Source organism: Ochotona princeps, chromosome 10, assembly GCF_030435755.1.
Source record: "Ochotona princeps isolate mOchPri1 chromosome 10, mOchPri1.hap1, whole genome shotgun sequence".
NCBI classification, from domain to species: Eukaryota; Metazoa; Chordata; class Mammalia; order Lagomorpha; family Ochotonidae; genus Ochotona; species Ochotona princeps.
The window spans coordinates 12,984,788-13,002,646 of NC_080841.1; the positions used below are offsets into that span (position 1 = coordinate 12,984,788).

The window sequence follows — 17,859 nt, forward strand, 5'->3', positions numbered from 1 at the left end:
GAGATTCAAATCAAGTTCTTGATTCCCAACTCAGCCTGATCCAGTCCTGGTCATTGCAAGTATTGGGGGAGTAAAACCAGCAGATGGAAAATCGGGCGCTTGTTTCTCTCTCTCTCTCTCTCTCCGCCTCTCCCTCACCCCCTTTCAAATACATTTTAAAGCACTTCCAATTATGGGAGGCAAACAAGATGCTTTTGAATGACTAGTTTGTCAGGGATCTGACAGTGCCAGCCTGACTTGGTCTGTCCTGGGTTCACCACGGGTCTGCCTCATCTGTAGCCCCCAACCTCCAGTCTAAATAACCTGTCCCACATGGCGAGAGGCCAAGAGACTCAAAAGGTTCCAGACAGTAATCACACTTGGGATATCAGTCACGTACACCTGAGAATGAGTTTATCAGCTCCTTCCTGAGCATAGGCTTCTAGGCGAGAGGGGCCCGGGGTACACAGAAAGGCCCTGAGACCCTGGCCAGAGCAGCAGGCTGGGGAAGGCAGTGAACAGCCAAGCTGGGAGCTGAGGGGATAGACCATGGGGCAAGGCACACTGCGCCCTCACAAGCTGGTGGCAGCAGCCCTCAGGGACTGTAGTGGGTGGGCCAGAGCCACATCTGGATGCACCTGCTGGAAGCAGGTGAGCAGAGACGCCCCACATGCCCTGAGACTGGGCAGGATTCTGGGCCTCACAGTGCTGTGCCCAGGACTGATGCAGGGGCCCGGGCTCTGTTGTACTAGAAGAAGGGGTCACGGCACACCTGTCCCCGACCCCACCCCATGCTGAGGCTGAGCAGGGGAGGGTTTACAGGGTCTCACTGATGCTCCTAGTCAGTGGGGATCCAGGCAGGTCCGGAGGCTTGAAGGGAGCAAGGACAGGAAGAGGTGGGGTGAAGGTGCAGCTGCAGGAGGCAGAGGCCTGCAGGAGGGTGGGCCATGGACACCAACGCAGACTCACAGGCTTGGTCACACCTGTGGGGTGAAGGTGTGTCAGAGGAGGCAGGTAGGCTGCCGGGGCCTGGAGGGCAAGGGGGCTTTGCACAGGGAGGTTGCCCTTGACCTGGATCTGGGCTCAAATGCTGGTGGGGCTGGCAGGAGGGAGGCTGGGCAGGGATTGGGGGGGTGGGGCGGAGCTCGGAGCATGTGGGGAAGGAAGCAGAGCCAGTGAGGTCACACAGTGTTGGGACACTGAGTTCCAGCTGCCCAAGAGAAGGGCAGCAGGCGGGGAAGGGGCAGCATTCAGGAGTGCAACAATGGCAGGCCAGCCATGTGCACAAGTGGGTGGGTGCATGGCAGGGGATCCCACAGCCCCTGACCCAGGTACCCCGCCCCCCAGCCACACTCCATTCACCTCCACATCCAAGGAAGTCTCTGGCTTCTTCCCTCGCTGAGTTTTGCTGGCTGTAGTCGCCTCTTTCCGCACCTCCTGAGTGGGCCCCAGAGCACAGGCGGAGGCCTCAGGCAGAGCCCCCTCTCCTCCAGAAAGGGAACAACCCCAGACCCATTTCCTCTTCTCCACTTCTGACCCTGTCCCCAGGCCTCTCCCTGCCTGCACCTCACTCCTGAACAACCCATAGCTCCAGGCCCAACTTCCTGTGATCCGGATCCCACTCCCACTGCCCACACACACACACATAGGCTCACAGCAACAGGGGAGGGTGGACAGGGTACCTGGGGGTCCTGCTCCCCGGACTCCTGGGTCCGGCTGATCCACAAGTTGAGCTTCGATGTCACCACCCCTGAGAGCCTCAAGTTCTCCTAAAAAGAGGGTTTGTGCCACTGGCAGTGTTGCTGGGGTAGAGGTGGAGATGGGCCCCCAGCTCACATCCAGCCAACACGCACCATGCATTCATGGACAGCTCCGCCCTGCCCCAAGGGATTTTCCAGCACTGCCAGGGCCAAGGGGCAGGCATTGAGCATCCTGGGGCTCATCAACCTGGAGACACCCTCACCTTCCTGATGGAGACTGGCTCCGCCCGGCCCTGGCCCACCAGCTCCTTCTCGAACAGGTGGCGCTTGCTGGCCACTCCGGAAGGGGCCACAAAGACTTCAGCGCGGGAGGAGCTTGGAGACCTGACGGATTCGGATCTCTGCAACAGAGAACCTGGAGTTGACCCCGGGCTGACCCAGGCCCGCCTCATCTGGTGGGAACCCCTCATACCCTGGCCCTGCCCCCCAGAGGAGGCCCCACCTGAATGGCCGTGTGGTATCTCTCCAGTTTCTCTCCTAACCTGGCAGAGCTGGCGGGGAGTCTCACGCTGGCACTGTGGATGGGACAAGATGGGCGTGGTGGGTGGCAGCTCCCCAGACCTGAGGCTGACCCCTAACATACCCACCACTTTGCTAGACAGAACATGGCCCCTCTCACAGAGCAGGTTGTGAAGGTGGCCCAGGCAAGGAAGGAGACAATAGGGTCTCCCTCGCCCAATAGGTGGGACGGGCCCAGGGCAAAATACACCTTCCCCTTCCCATACACACTGCCGCCTTCACCCCAGGCATTCCCAGGACCTGTGCCACCTCCCATTCCATCCACCACAGCAGTCACCTCCAGATCCCACCCATGGCCACTTCTGCTCTGACCTCAAACCTGTACTGGCCTCTGGCTCAGCCCCAAAGGCCATAGCCAGCCCCCTACCCCAAGGAACCTCATCGCCATGTGGCAGCCAGCAGGCACCCCACAGGCACCCTGCCTCTCACACACTGCTCTCTGTGCTTCAGATGCCACTGTCCTATGCCAGCTCCCCAGGCCCCATGCCTCCCTGGCCCAATCGGCAAGGCAGGCCCCACCTGGGCCTAGGCTTAGAGCCTTCTGAGAGCTGTGGACCATGCAGATTCCCAGGCCCCCACACCCTGCTGTAGGGACGCTGGTTCCTGGCCTCCCTGCTGGGGAGCCCTCCTCTGCCCTGAAGCCCCACCCAAGACCTGATTTCTCCCTCCCTATTCCATCCCACTGGGCATGAGTCCCTCCTGTGAATCCCACCCCCTGCCAGACATGATACCCTAACCTAGGTCTTCCCCTGTCATGTCCCCTGGGGCAGCCTGGCACAAAGAGGGCAGGCATGCAAAGTAATTAGAAAACAGACTGAGGAGTCACCACTGTGGCATAGCGGGTAAAGCTGCCACATGCAATGCCGACATTCCCTGAGGGTCATAGTTTGAGTCCCAGCTGTTCCTCCTCTGATCCAGTTCCCTACTTATGTGCCTGGGAGAAGCAGCAGAAGATGGCCCAAGTGCTTGGGTCCCTGCCACTCCTGTGGGAAACCCAGATGGAGCTCCTGGTTTTGGCATGGTCCAGGCCTGGTCATTCCAGCCATCTGGGGAGTGAATCAGTGGATGGATGATCTCTGAGTCTCTCGCCAAGCACGACTTTAAATCAATCAATCAATCTTAGAAAATGTAGGCTGAGCAGGACCAAAGAGGAAGTGGCTAAATTCCCACCTGCGGGTAAAGGGTGATTCTGAATTTTCTTTCCTGGGGCTCATCTGAAATGAGAAGGGAATATGATGGTTAGTGTCTCTGGGAGGTGGTGGTCCTAGTGGGTGAGGGGCTCAACACTGGGGCTCTGTCCTTCTCCCAGGACCCTCACTAGCACCAGAGAAATCCAGGTCTGCACCTTAGAGCCTTTGTCCCACTTGACAACCCCTGGGCTACCCATGGCCCTCCCAGCAATCTGGGTCTGAAGCCCTTCGTCAGGCGCCACCGCTTCAACCTCCAGCATCCCCTACCCAACCACCCTGGTCCACAGCCGATCTGTGCAGCACAGCCCCTCCTGCAGGTCTGTCCTTTGCCCACTGGGTGGCGCTGCTCGTGCTTCTGCACACCCACCCCAGGGAATTCTAAGGAATCCCTGGGAACCCGACCTCCCTTGGCTTGTCCAGCAGCGGACTGGAGATGAGGGGGGGGTCCCAGGCACTCACCCGAAAGGAGATGGTCCTGGAGCTGGAGCGTTTGAGCGAGCTGCTGTAGGTGAGCTGGGATGGTGAGGATGCATCCACCTCTTCCTCTCTGCTTGGGATCTTCACCTGGATGGAGTGGGTGGGAGACAGGGAGAGTCACAGCCTGAAGCTGCCTAGCCTGCCTCCCCTGCAGTGTGGCTGAAGACACAGCTCCATGCCTCACCAAGCTTTCTAGGAGAGCTTCTGTTGGGGTTCTGGAGCCCCATCCTGGGAGGAGCTGTGGGATGAGATGCCCCGCCCACAGCAGGTGCCTCTTTCAGCTCCAGTGAGCTGCTCAGCCTTGGCATCCTAACTGGAGGCAGGCAGGCAGGGAGAGAAGCAAGGGCCAGGACCAGCCTGGAGGTGGGAGAACAGAAAGCAGAAAGAAGCCAGAGCCCATAGGGCAGGCTGAGGGATGGCCAGGGACAGAGACACAGGTTCACTGCCCACCTGGAGCGTGATGGGTGGGAGACGAGATGCCATGGGTGGAGGGTCAGAAGGTGAGTTCTCCCTGGGTGAGGGTCTTCCTCTCTGATCCTTGGCTGTGACTGCGCTCCCCCGAGGGGCTTCCTGCTCGGACACTGCCGCCCGCTTGGTCTCTGCCGAGGACTTGTCAGAGACCAGCGACTTCTCAAAGATGGAGGCTCTCTCCGACACCAGCTTCCTGCTGGAGGCCAGCTTGGCCGGCGCCTTCTCCAAGACCTTTGGCTGTTCTAAAGCAGACCTCACTGCCAACACAGAGGCCTTCTCAGGAGCTGCCAGTGTTTCCGTATGGCTCATCTCTCGCAGATGCGCCTTCTCCAGGGGGTGGCCTCCCTTCTCCCGCTCCGTGCTCTTCCTGGGCGCAGGGGTCATCTCTGGGACAGACACCTTTTCAGAGGTGGAGGTTTTCTCAGAGACCAGTCTCTTTTCCGGGGTTTCCTCCAGCACAGGGGACTTCTCTGAGGCTGGGGTCTCTTCTGGAACCCCCTTCTTGCCTGCTCTTGGCTCCCTGTCTGCCGGGCTCTCCTCCTCACCCCGCGCCCAGAGCGCCCGCTGCTCCCGGCTCAGTCTGCGACGAGGCAGCGGCTCCGGGTCCTTGCTTGGCACTGGGGCCTGCGGTGCGGCCTGCCCAGCATCCACGCTGTCCCTTCCCTCCTCTGCCTCCAGCCTCTCCTGGCCAGCGGCCTCCACTGCCTGCCGTCTCTGCCGCCGCTCCCGTCGCGTCCTCAGGATGGCCTGGACATCCTCCTCCTCCTGGGGGGCTGAGGGTGCCGGCTTGGGAGTCTCGGTTTCCTCCAAACTTGGCAGCCTGGGTCAGGAGAGAGAATGTCAGAGGATCTCAGGAGGTAGGGGGAGGGATCCTGGGTGCACCAGACCTGGGGAGGTACCTCCTGGATCACCATGGCCTTGGCCTCCCCCTGCCACCACCCCTTCAAATTGGATTTGCCTGTGTCTACTCTACTCACTGGGATTACAAGACACCATTTGAACAGAAAGTTTGGTGCTTTAAATCAAAGTTTCCAGGCACAGCCAGTGTGGCTGGTTTACACATGCCAGGGCCTGCATGGGGCACCGGGAGTAAGAAGGAACACCCACAGTGCCCTTACCCCCAAGAGCTTAGCCTGGAAGCAGAGGTGGCCAGGGGTTGGACAGGCCACACAGCTTGGGACCGACCCAAGGCTCCTAATGTGCCATCCCTACTACTGCCACTCAAGTGGGCACAGCAGGTATAGGCAGCAGCATGGACACTGGTGTGGTCCAGAGCACTCCCCCATCCTCCCTTCTCTGGAGGACCAAGAGAGCACTAGCGACACTAACAGCACTGCCCACTACCTTGGCCTTCTGCCGATCAGCAAAAAAGGCCCTGCTGCTGCCCTACCATGCTGCTCTGTGTGGTGAGGGGCAAGTTATGTCCCCACCCAAGCCTCAGTTTCCAAGGCTGCAGCCTGGGCCTGTTTCGAGGGGATATGAGAGCCCTCCCACAAGCACATCCAACACAGCCCTGGCACTCAGCTGGTTACTGTCCTGTTGGTCCTCTCCATTATAATATAGAAGTTTAGAGGGTAAACCCTGCCCCACACACCTTCCCCCCAGAACATCAGCACCCGAGGGGGGAGGCCCGAGAAACCTGGGGGGAAACTGACTTTCCCTCCCCTCCCCAGGCTTAGCATGCAGGCATGTCAACAAGGTCACAGAAATGCAGGTCAAAGCAGAGGTCGTGTTAGGCCAAAACATTTTTCAAATCCATGCATATAAGGGAACTTCAAAAAATTCATGAAAAAAATGTCAATTATGAAAAAATGCACAGATTTCACATCTATTTTTGTCCCACAATCAGCTCCATTTCCACAAACGTTCTTTGGCTCTTCTAGTATTGGGACAGTAAAAAAGCTCAGATGACGGGGGACAACTTTGTGGAATAACCGGTCAAGCCACTGCCTACAATGTTGGCATCCCAAACGAGTACTGGTTTGAGTCCCAGCTGCTCCACTTCTGAACCAGCTTCTGGCTAATGAACCTGGGGAAGTAGCAAAAGATGGCTGAATCCTTGGGCCCCTGCACCTTAAATGGGAGATCTGCTCGGAGCTCCTGGCTTCAGACTAGCCCAGTTCTGGCTCCTTGCTCTGCCCTGGTTGTTGCAATGGGCAGATTTGGCTAGTAGCCACTGTAGAAACCCCTACAAAAGCCCATCGTGAACTTCTGGTGGGGGCTGCTGCTTTTATCGCTCCTGGTGCTGGCTACATAACATCCCATCTACGTGCAGCTGCACAAGCTCGGTCCCAAGGCCCTGGACACTTTGTCCCATTCTCCAGCCATAAAACCAGCCTATACCTTCCCCTCTCCCAGGCACACGTGAGGATGAAGTGGGTTATACCCATCAAACATCCCGCAAAGCACCAGCACACACAGGGCCCCCACCATAAGCAGTGGGGGCTAGGGAAGGCCAGACTTGGAAGTTCATTCACATCCCCTTCTACCTCATTACTGGGGTCCAGCACCTGCACAGCCAGGACATGCGCATTTTGTCCCGGGGCGGCCAAGTCCCTCCCTGGGCACACACATGCACGCCGCCCACCCGGCCCCAGCACCTCTCGGTTGCCTGCTGGTCTCCATTCTGGGCGAGCCTGGGAGACTCCTCCTCCGTGGTGGTGCTCAGGTTGCGATGGCGCCGCCTGCGTTCACGCTCCTGCTCCTCCTCATCCTCCAGAGTCCGCTGCCGGGCCAGGCTAGGGGACAGAGGCGGAATCAGAACAGCCCAGAGGTGAGGGGGCCCCGACCAAGCCAGATCCTGATCCCCTATACCCCTTCCAAACAAGGAGATGTCACAAAATATCCCAAGGCATCCGTTGCCCACAAGTCACCAAGAGGTCCTTGAAATGCAGCAGGTCTGTCCTGAGATGCTGCAGGTACAAGGCAGGTGCCGGATTCCAGAGGCCTGGGATGCAGGCGGTAAAAGCCACCCTAAGAACTGCATGTGTGGAGGCATGTCTTGGACACAGCTTAGTTGATACAACCTCCAGGTGGGTGTGTCTGGCTCCCCCAACTTTCTCCACCCCCAATCCATCTTCCTGCCCCCTTTGAGAGGTAGCAGCTGACCTGCCAGGTCCTTGGGGTGCCCTGGCCCCAGCCCCAGCTGTCATGGGCATCTGGGAAGTAAACCAACACATGTAAGATCTGTCTCCCTTTCAAATAAAAATACATTTTCAGAAATCTTTTTTAAAGAACTATATATTTGAAATCCATTTCAAAACAATCATATTAGAGTTAAAATAGTAACAACATTGTCCAGAGGAAAAAACAGTTGTTTTTTTTTCAATGAAACTACAAGAATGTGTTCAAATATTCTGATATGGTTTGCATCCAACACCTGTTAGATTTCTACAGCCGGTACAGGGGTCGGTCAGGCCAGGGTTTCTCCACACTTTGGCTGGACAGGTCCTTGGGACAGGGCAGCCCTGATTGTTGGACATCACCACACCTCTAGCCTCTCTCCTGCCAAGTGCTAGTCACTTCATCCCTGGGTGGAGACACCCAAACATGCCTGCCAGCATTGCTAAATGAGGGTCCACGGAGGCAAAACCACCTCCGCCCCGCAGTGAGAACCACCAGTGGACTTGACCCTGGGCTTTCTCTCTCTGGTCCTAGGAGGCCTGGACAGGGCCCCTCAGTGGATGACAGCCAAGCAAGTTCCTCAGTTTCCTGGGGAATTCCCTGGCCTGGCAGAGCAGATTCCCAGGGAGACCAAGCACCCCTTCAGATGCCCCCAGGGTCACCTACCTTTCACTTCCCCTCCCAGGGACTCTTGGGGCCTTCTCACTTTTCAGAACCAACCATCCCTTGTCTGGAGGAGCAAGGGAACCCTGACCTCCCATCAAACTGATCCCACATTCCTAGCACCAGCCAGGCATTCTCAGGGAGCCAGTCTCCTGCGCATTAACAGGTAGCATCCAGCTACCTGCTTCCTCATTCAAGCATCACCTACTCAGGCACCTGTCAATCAACCACCTACCACCCAATCTCCTTCCATTTCTGAAATCCTCTGTCACTCCCCACCATCTGCCACCCAAGGCAAGCAAGGCAGCTGTGACAGGCCAGCACCACACAGAGGGGCAAGGGTGACCCAGGACAGCCCAGCAGGGTCACTGTTCTGGAAAGGTCCACAACCTTGTGTCCAGAGGCCTATCCATCAACAGCTCGCCTATGTAAATCATAGACCCCAAGTTGCACAGGAGATGCAACTATGGCCTCCTGGAATCAGAGACCTCTTGTGGGGGTCGCTGGCAGTGCTGGGCAAATAATCCAGTTTCTTGTCTTGTTGCCTGGTACAGGGGGACAAGCAGGGTGACCCACGCCACAATTCCGCTGTTCGGCTAGGCCCAGCATTCCCTTGGCAGAGCTAGCACACGGTGCACCAACTTTGTGAGCACCTACTACAGGGCAGGCAGGGCCCCAAGACTGGGACACAGCAGCGAGTGAAGCCAATAGGGTCCTTCCCTTCCAGCAGCGCCTGCAGGGTAGGGAGAGCCAGCAAGTGCAAAAAGCCCATGAACAGGGGGCCAGCATTAAGGCATAGCGAGTTAAACCACCAACTGCAGCATCAGTATCCCATATGGGCACCCTTCCCCTACACCCAAATCTTAGATGTTCCCCTTCTGATTTAGCTCCCTGCTAGTGCACCTGGGAAAGCAGTATTTGCGCCCCTGTACCCATGTGGGAGACCCAAATGAAACTCCAAGCTCCAGATTTTAAGCTGGCCCAGATTTGGCCATGTGGGAGTGAGCCAGCAGATTGAAGGTTCATCTCTTTCTTTCTCTCTTGCTCCTTCTCTCTCTAACCTGGCCTTTCCAGTAAATTAATATTTTAGAAATTAAATTAAAAAATCTATGCTATGAACAAAACAATAAGAGCTCATGAGGACAAGAGGGAGGGAGAAGGTCAGGGGGAGGCCCAAAACAGGGAAACAGGGTGCACACCCCAAGGCCCAGGAGAAGGGTGGCCCCGGGATAGCAGAGGCCCAGCAAAGGCAGCTGCAGGCTCAGGCTTGGAGGGCAGCCCAGGGTGTGGCCCACAGCAGAGGCACAAGGCCAGCAGGAGAAGCCTGCTTTTTTCCTTCTGAGGGTACTGTGAGACCAGAGGCAGGTGATGCACAGAGCCCCTCCACAAGACCCCCTGCTTCATCTCTGTAGCTGTTGAAAGGAAAAGACAAGAGGGCAGGAGACATGGGCCCCACCACCAGGAGGCACCTGCAGCCATCCAGCTACATGCTATGGTGCTCAGCCTGCGAAGGGGACAAGAGACTCAGGGAGAGCTGTGGGTACGGGATGAGTGCAGCTCCTAGCGCTGCCATCAGTGTGTCTAAGGTTTGTGAGAGTATGTCACAGAAGAAACCACAGATGTCAGCACTTCTTGGCAACAACATAGGTCGGCTTTTGATTCCAGTTTCCCGCTAACTTTCTGAAGCCCCTTTAGTGAGTTGGGCCAGAGCCAGAGCCAGGGAGAGGAACCCGGGGAAGTCACCAACTCATCTGAGAAGTTTCAGCAAGAAGTAAAACCCACAAAATAGGACTGTGGCTGGAGACATGCACGAAAGGAGCCTCCAGTCAACTGAGGTCTAATCCACAGAAATACCCAGATCCAACCTTTTGTTCTTTTAAAAAATATGTGAATGAAGAAGAGTGGAGAGGTTTGAAGAAGAAAAAAAAAGACAAGTTTTGAGATGCATCCAAGAGTAGGGAATCTTTGATGTGTGGCATCTAGCACGTAACAGGTGTCAGCAAACAGGCAAGCACCAACAGCAGGCTTCACCTCCGCCTTCCCATAACCAGGAAGAGTGCAGGGCAGGGAACAAGGTCAGGGCACCCAAGCAAGCTGCCCAGCTTTCCGTCCAGGGAAGAAGCTGGCTTTGGAAGGAAACACCCAGGTCCTCCCACCTCTGCCATCAGGGAGGACAGGTGCTCATCCTGTGTCAGTCCCACAGTGGAGACCGAGAGGGGACCACAAGAGCACCACCCCCCGGCCTTACCAACCCTGTGAACAACCTCTCACACATGCATGCATTCACTTGCTCACTCCGCATTAGCAGGCGGTCTCCTGTGAGCCTGGCTCCCTTCTCTCCCTCACCTGCTGCTGGTTGTCTTCAACCCTCTCCTTCGCTGGATACACTCTGCCCCTGGTTAGAGGTATGAGAGCAACTAGAGCCTTTTAAAGCCACAGACCAGGACAAGAAGCCCACCATGCTAGCACCCACAGCCTCCTGGAGTCCTTGATCCTGAGCACCCAGGTTTGCCCTCAGGGAAGTGGCCTTTTTTTAAATCACCCCCAACCATGGAGTATGATCAAGCCAGAGAGCCTTCTGTTCTCAGAAATGACCCCACTCCCCAGCTGGTCCAGGCCCAGGCTGGAGAAGGGGACCCAGGTGACACCAAGACCCCACGGCTCATCCCAGGTGACATGGTCCCCACCCCTGCCAGAGCAGTGAGTCCCTTCAGCAGCAGCACCACACCCTGGGGGAGGAATGCTTTCTCTAATAATCAAAGTATTATTGGCCTCTACAGAGGAGGAAATGTCTAGAAATGAAAGGGAAGAAAGAACAAAGGTCTGTCCCCAGGAGAGACCTGGGCAGGTACAGTGGCCTTTGGAAAGCCCAACAGCAAGCCCATCGGCAACGCCAGGCACTGCTCTAAACATTTCACAAATGCCCTTACAACAACCCTGCTACGTAAGGAGGTGTTACCCCATAGTGCAGATGCAGAAACTCAGGCTCGCAGGGGTCAGTAACCCTCCCAAGAAAGCACAGTTAACAAAGGAAAGGGTGGAGACTGCAGCCTAGACCAGACTCCCAGAAGCTCACACCTTGTACCACAGACCACCTGCCAGTAATGGATGTACAAGGGTGGGGGATGGGGGACATGAGGGGAGGCTGGCCCTGAATCAGAGTGAGGCCCCATCTACCAGTGAACCTGCACAGGGAGGAACAGGAGACCCAGGGGGCCCAGATAATGTAAGATTCTCTGTCCTAGAACTTCACTGGAGTTCAGGGTACATTTCGGGAGAGCAGAGGTTTGGGTAAACTCAGTGATCCTTGAGCCCAGGAGGCAGACCCAGAGTGGGACCTGCAGACTCCGACAGTCGGAGGCTGATGCCCCAATCAGCTGCTTCCCTGGCCCAATCCTGACTCTCCCAATGACACCCTTTGGGGGCAGGCTCCTCTTTTATTGGTCAATAATGTTCAAAGTCGGCTGTGTGGTTTGGACCTCTACCCTCGGTGGGGGGTGGGGGGAAGGGTGGTGTTCTAACCCCCATCCTTCCTACAGCTACTGAGGGTGGCAGGCAACTGGTCAGAGCTGGCGGGGCCCTAGTCTCCCAAGGTGAACCCTGCAGAAGCCCATTACCCCTGGACGAGACCCAGCCACTGTGGCTAAAGCAGGGAGAGGGCACAAAGGCTGCTCCCAGAAGTGCCTAGTGTAACTCTGGGGGACAAGGGAACAACTGACAATTCTTGGGAACAGGAGTGGGGAAAGGGGAACAGGAGTGGGGAAAGGGAAGCAGAGGAGGGAGGAGGGGCCTGACCATGACTTTGGGCCACTGTTTAGCCCCAAGCCTCTGGTACAATGAAAGGTCCCTTCTAGCCTCCTTGGCATGGGGAGAGGCGGCCAGCATAACACAGGGAAAGCTTGAAAGTGGTAAGGCTGCTCAAGGCTCCCGCAGGGGAATGATTAACCACTGGCTATTCAGTCCCAGGCACTGTTAGATCCACCCCTTTTCCCCCCTGCAGACAGGACTGGCCCAGCCTCACTGGTCACCAGGCCTGTCGGGGCACCCAGCCAGCCAGCACACCATCACCCCCAACCAGGGAACAAGGCATCTAGATTCCCTGTGAAGGCTAAGCCCAGCTTTGCAAGGCCGAGGCCCGGCTCCACTCCCCCCTCCCTCCCTGGCTAAGGCTGCAGCCACACAGGTCACACCCTTCGCACCATCCTGCATCCTCCGCAGCACCTGCCCGGAGGCTCCCGGCAGTGACTCAGGGCCCCCTACCCACCTGCCCGCCGAGGCTTGTTGTTCACCCTGAGGAGCAGGGCAGAAGCGCGCCTCTGTTCCAGGTGCCTCATCAGGGCAACTGTTGGCAGCTGTTGCATCTTCCCACAGAGCTCTGCGAGCTGGGGCCAGGCAGCGCGGGCAGGCCAGGGGCTCCCATGGCAGGACTGGTTCCCCAAGGTGGCCCTGGCACTCACTTTGGACAGCCTGTGGGAACCGAGCCCCACCCCTGTGGCCACATGAGCCCATGTCCGCCTGAGCAAGAACAAGCTAACCCCACACCTCACTCCTGTTTTCCAAGTTCCAGAGCTTAGGCTGCGCGTGTGCATACACACACACACACACATACCCATCCCCTGTGCATATCCAGACACGCACTCAGACACCAAATCACATATTCCCACCCCACCACAGGCTCCCAGGGAAGCCAATGCACGGCGCTACTAAGGTCTTCCATCAAGAAGATGCTCGGTCTCCCCGGCTCCATACCATGCCACACAAGAAGCCGCTGCCCACGCAGCCGGCCCATAAACAGGCTCACCCACATGCACGCCCGGACTCAGAGGCGAGCAGGGCACAGAGAGGGCCCCGCCCAGCAGCAGACACTCCCACACCAACACCAGGCACACTGACCCCCCAGGCAGAGTCCAAGGTCTTGATCCCCCTCCACGCCCCACCCTATTGCTGACCTTCCCTGGGGCGTGGCCAGCCTGGGCTTACCTCTTCCCCTCCCTGGACCCCATGGGCCCTCAGCACCAGGGTGGCCAGGCAACTGAGCTTGGGGCAGCGTGAGGGTCAAGGGGAAGACGGATGAGCGGAATGCCCCAGACGTGTGGTACTCACACAGCCAGGAGGGAAAGTGGATTTGCTGGTTGGCCCTAACCTCACGCGTGCAGCAAAACCCAACTGCCCACCTGGGAAAAGCCACAGGACCAATTTGTACCGGGCCAGGGCCCAAGCAATTGAAGGAATGGGGTTCCAGCTGTGGGATATTCCCCGGTCTCAGCTCCCCCAGGTTCACACAGAGGGGAGAAGGGATGGGAGCCCCTGGTCCAGGGGCTGCAGGTTTCAGGCACACATGCAGAGACACAAGTGGGGAACAGTTGCAGAGAAGCCACTAACCACAACAAGGGGGCTGCCTCCTGAACGCCACCCTCCCAAGGGTCCCTGACTCCTATAGGTCCAGTCCCCTGACCTTCGGGGTCCACTCACTAAAACCGGCTACAGAGAGAGAGGCCCCAATGCCACCCAAAATGACACACTAGGACACGAGCCTCTCAGCAGAGGCGGTGTCTGCTGCCCCCTCTGCTCCTAGTCACCGGTCCCTCTTCTGCTGACCCCTAAGGTGGTGAGGCTAGCTCTGCAGGAGCGAAGCTGAGGGGGAAGGGGAGGGGCGAGGAGGGGGTGGCGGGACATCACCCAGGGCCCACCCCACACTCCAAACTTCCCACTTCCGCAGAGCACACCCCCGGGACTGCTCAGATCCACAGAGGGAAGTTTCAGAGTAAGGGAAAGCACCCGGGATTCGCCCCAGGGGTCCCCAATTTGACCCCAATCCAACCCCGGCCTCAAGGCCCCGGGTTCCAAGGAGGGAAAGCAGTTTCCCGCAGCCGGGCAGCTCACCTGGACAGCGCCGACCAGTCCTTCCTGCCCGCAGCCATGCCGCGTGCGTGCTCTCAGCACCCCGCACGCTCCGTGCTCCGGGAACGGTGCTCAGCGCAGCGCACCCAGGGCCGCGCCTCACCTGCAACCCTCCCCGCCCAGGTGGGGTCACGTGGTCGCTTATCTCACCCGCGGCCGCGGCCCATTTGCTGACCTGGGAGCGGCCCCTGGGGTGTGGGCGGCCCAGACAAAGCGGCCCGGATACCCCCGCGCCGCCCCGAGCTCTGGGGCACGGGCGCCCCCCGGGCCGCGGAAGCCCGGACGGACAGACGCCCCGGCCGCGCAGAGCTGCTGTGCTGCCCCGGGCCTGGGTGCGAGAGACTTCCTGCCCAGAACCAGTCGGACCAGCTTCGGTGCTGAGCCGCCTCTGCTCGCCGCGGGGTGGCAGCCCCGGGGTGCCGGGGAGCGAGGCGAGGGGCGGGGACCCGAGGCTTGGGGTCAGGCTGAGCTCACTCACTGCCTGGAAGCCGACTTAGCCCGGAGAAACCCGAGAGCAGAAAGCGGGGCGGCAAAGTTAGAGCAGGTACCGTAATCTCGGGTCTAGAGCGTGCGCGGAGGCGCCCTCCACGCCCACCCTCGCGCTCCCCAATCTTCTCTGGCCCTGCGCCCCTAACAGGCCTGCTGAGACCCAGCGGCATCGCTCCCGAGGCTGCTACTGCGGACAGAACGCGCCCTGTACCAAGCGAGAAGGTCCGCCTAGTTCAGCTTGGAAAACCCCCATCCCTGTCAGCCTTCCCTGTGGTCCCAGACCCAGGGCTGGAGGGTGTAGAGGGCAGGTGGAACAGGGCAGCGCGAGTGCACACCACCAGGCCTGGAGTTGTGGAGCCACTTGGGGCAGTGCCAGCACCAGCAGCGCTCCCCCCCCCCAAGACCCGCCTGGCTCCCGGAAGTGCCCGTCTGAGCTGGTGCGCTGCCAGGTACTTTCTCCCCCTAAGCCAGCCCCCAGTGGGCTGGACGCAGTGCATCTCATCTTCCTCGTGGCTGGAAGGTGCAAGTTCAGCAGAAGCGGCAGAGGCCCTAACACCCAACGCCTGGCTGCCCGGCCTCGGCTTGCTGTGGGGCTGGTCAGGCTGCTAGGTACAAGCCTGGGCGGGCAAGGACCACACTCACTTCTGCATGCACCTGCCTTCTGGGGTCAAGGCACAAGGGCTGAATTGCAGGGCTCTGATTCAGCCGTCCATGAGCTCTGCGACTTGTCTTACTTTTCTCTGTGAAATGGGAATAGTCACACCTGCTTCTGTTTCCTCCCAGGTTGCAGGATCAGCTGTTTGCAGCAAGGGTCATGCAGCTGCGAGCTAAGTGCTCTTTCCCCAATAGGGGGAAGGGAAGAGCTGTAACCCAGCTCCCAGCAACATCCTGGTAGCACCTTCCCGTGGGAGGAAAAGCAGATTTGGTCATTGGAAGCCTGGGCCTGCCAAGGATACTTCATGAGGCCAGGGGGCAGTGAGATACTAAGAGCCGGACAGCCAATACCCTCTGTATGGAGCAAAGGTTAGTCTGCAGGCAGCTCAAGAGGTAAAGAAAAGTGATTCCCAAGAAGCCAGCAGAAAGGCACAGTGGGTCAAGATGCCCCATGCAGTCCGACTGCTCCACTTTTGATCCAGCTGCCTGCTAATGTGTCTAGAAAGGCAGCATGAGATAACCCAAATGTTTGACTCCCTGCACCCATGTAGAAGACCCAGATGAAGCTCCTGGCCCCAGCCCCAGCTGCAGCCATCTGGGGAGCGAACTGGCAGATGGAAAAATGTCTCTCCCTTTATATATTTTTAAGATATATATTTGAAAGGCAGAGTTACAGAGAGAAAGGGAGAGACAGAAAGAGAGGGAGAGCTATCTTCCATCTGCTAATTCACACCCGAGATGACCACAATGGCCAGGGCTGTGCCACACTGAAGGCAAGAGCTTCTTCAGGTCTTCCGCATGAGTACAGGTGCCCAAGTATTTGGGCCATCTGCTTTCCCAGGTACACTTAGCAGGGAACTGGACCAGATGTGCAGCAGCCAGAAATTGAACTGGCACCCCTATGGGATGCCAGCACTGCAGGGGGCAACTTACCCCACAATGCCAGCACCCTCTCCTATCTTTCTGCAGCTCTAGCTTTCAGATAAATAAACCAGTCTTTATGAAAGTGAATCATGGACTTGTTATTGCCCAGAAAGTTCTTTGGAGGCAGGTGGACTGTCACTGATGGTGGCTTTAAGTGGCAGGAATTCGTTCTCAGGGTGCTGAAGGCTGGGAATGTGGGCAGAGCCATGCTCCCTCCCCAGGTTCCAGGGTTAACTCCTGTCGCAGATTCCTAGCTTGACTGGCTGCCGGCTGTCCTTGGAGTTCTGCGCTTGTGCTGAATCACCCCACATTTTGCTTCCAACATCACATGGCCTTCTCCACATGTCTGAGTGTGGGTCCAAGGTTCCCTTATAAGGACCTTAGATTATAGCGCCCAGAGCGACCTTGCTTTAACTTGATTGCACTTGCAAAGACTTTGTTTCCATATAAGAAGGTCATGGGTCCCAGAGACTATGGAGGGGAAGGGGACAGTGTAGAATTTGGCCCATTGTAATCAAGAAGTGATGTTGACATTGAATGACACAAAAAAGTTAAGGGCTCAGTTTCTAACCTCAAGACACTTGCAGGCCAGAGATGAGGAGACGCATGCTGGAGTGTGCACACATGTATTCATACAAGGGATACACACACACACACACACACACACACATATACACCTACCACGTTCAAGCCAGACTATAAGAGAAATGGTGAAATTCTGTCATTGGGAGGGCAGGTGGTTGTGACATGTCCTCAGCTGCAGGAGACGTTGGTGCAGACAGTAGGGACCAAGTGTGCTCAGGAGTCTCGTGGTTTTCTTGTTGCAGGATGTGTGGAATTTGAACCTAAGGACAGTATGGCATTGCAATGGGAATGCTCACGCGAGTTGAGGTGATGACGCTGGGGAGGACAGTGGGACAAAGAAAGAGCAAACCAGGTGCCACTGATGAGCCAGGCCTGGGGAAGAGGGTGGCCTCCGATGGCCAAGGGTTTCTTAGCCTCAATTCTGCTGATGTTTGGGACTGCCAGACATGGTGCCTGTGCATCATGACACAGCAGCAGCCCGGCCCCTTGCCCACTAGTTTTAGCTCCTGGAAGACAGCCCATGAGAGGTGTCCAGTAGGTGTAGGAGCTCAGGAGGCAGCCCTGCCCCATGCTTCCTGTGGCACTGAGGGTGACTGCAGAGGAGCCAGGAGGAAGGAGTAATGACTTTGAGTTCAGGGGCGTTGGCATCCAAGTCGTCTGTGTCCTGGCTCAGCCAGTATCCTTTGGATGTCTCACCCGCCTCAGCATCCCCCCCTCCACCACAGGCAACCCTGGGTTGGGGAGAAGCCGAGATCTGGAGCATTCTAGAATTCTGGTCAAACCAAGAGGTCGCACAGCAGCCGCTGTCACAGTGGCAGGCAGGTGCGCCCATGGTCCAGTAACACTGGCACTCTGGGTTAGGAGAGCATCAAGCAGGAGCCGTAGGAGAGAGGTCAGGGCATACATACCCGACACCTGGAGCCATCCCAGGGCCGACTAGCCGGGACATGCACAAGGAAGCCACGGGACCCCCATTACTGCATCCTCTCACCACAGTGAACACAGATAGACTGCCGTGACACAGGGTAGACTGACAGCCTCTGCATATAGGGCAGGCAGCCAAGTGTGTGCAGTGATGTGAACTTGACAGGAAGGTGCAGAACTAAGTGAGGGGCTGTTTAAAA

At 57.6% G+C, this 17,859-nt stretch overlaps 1 protein-coding gene across 3 annotated transcripts; it reads right to left on the bottom strand.

Annotated features, from left to right (window-relative positions):
• Positions 1–371: 371 nt before the first annotated feature.
• Positions 372–15,239, bottom strand: LAD1 (ladinin 1). Of its 3 annotated transcripts, none has more exons than XM_058669003.1 (9): positions 15,215–15,239; positions 6,997–7,134; positions 4,376–5,216; positions 3,908–4,012; positions 3,429–3,472; positions 2,182–2,254; positions 1,943–2,080; positions 1,662–1,748; positions 372–1,416 (listed from the first exon to the last, which is right to left on the bottom strand). In XM_058669003.1, exons 1-9 carry the CDS (start codon positions 15,220–15,222, stop codon positions 1,063–1,065), a joined length of 1,788 nt encoding a protein of 595 aa, XP_058524986.1. In that variant the 5' UTR covers positions 15,223–15,239; the 3' UTR covers positions 372–1,062. The 3 variants fall into 3 exon arrangements, with proteins under 3 accessions (XP_058524986.1, XP_058524985.1, XP_058524984.1); XM_058669002.1 differs by lacking the exon at positions 15,215–15,239 and adding an exon at positions 14,066–15,166; XM_058669001.1 differs by lacking the exon at positions 15,215–15,239 and adding an exon at positions 8,186–8,295.
• Between the last annotated feature and the right edge of the window lie 2,620 nt (positions 15,240–17,859).

Coding starts and splice junctions, on each gene's coding strand:
- LAD1 (XM_058669001.1), bottom strand. CDS start 8,280: ATGGGAGGTCAGGGTTCCCTTGCTCCTCCAGACAAGGGATGGTTGGTT. Junction 4,013..4,375: donor TCCCACCCATCACGCTCCAG/GTGGGCAGTGAA, acceptor CACTCCATCCAG/GTGAAGATCCCAAGCAGAGA. Junction 2,081..2,181: donor GATACCACACGGCCATTCAG/GTGGGGCCTCCT, acceptor TCTCTGTTGCAG/AGATCCGAATCCGTCAGGTC.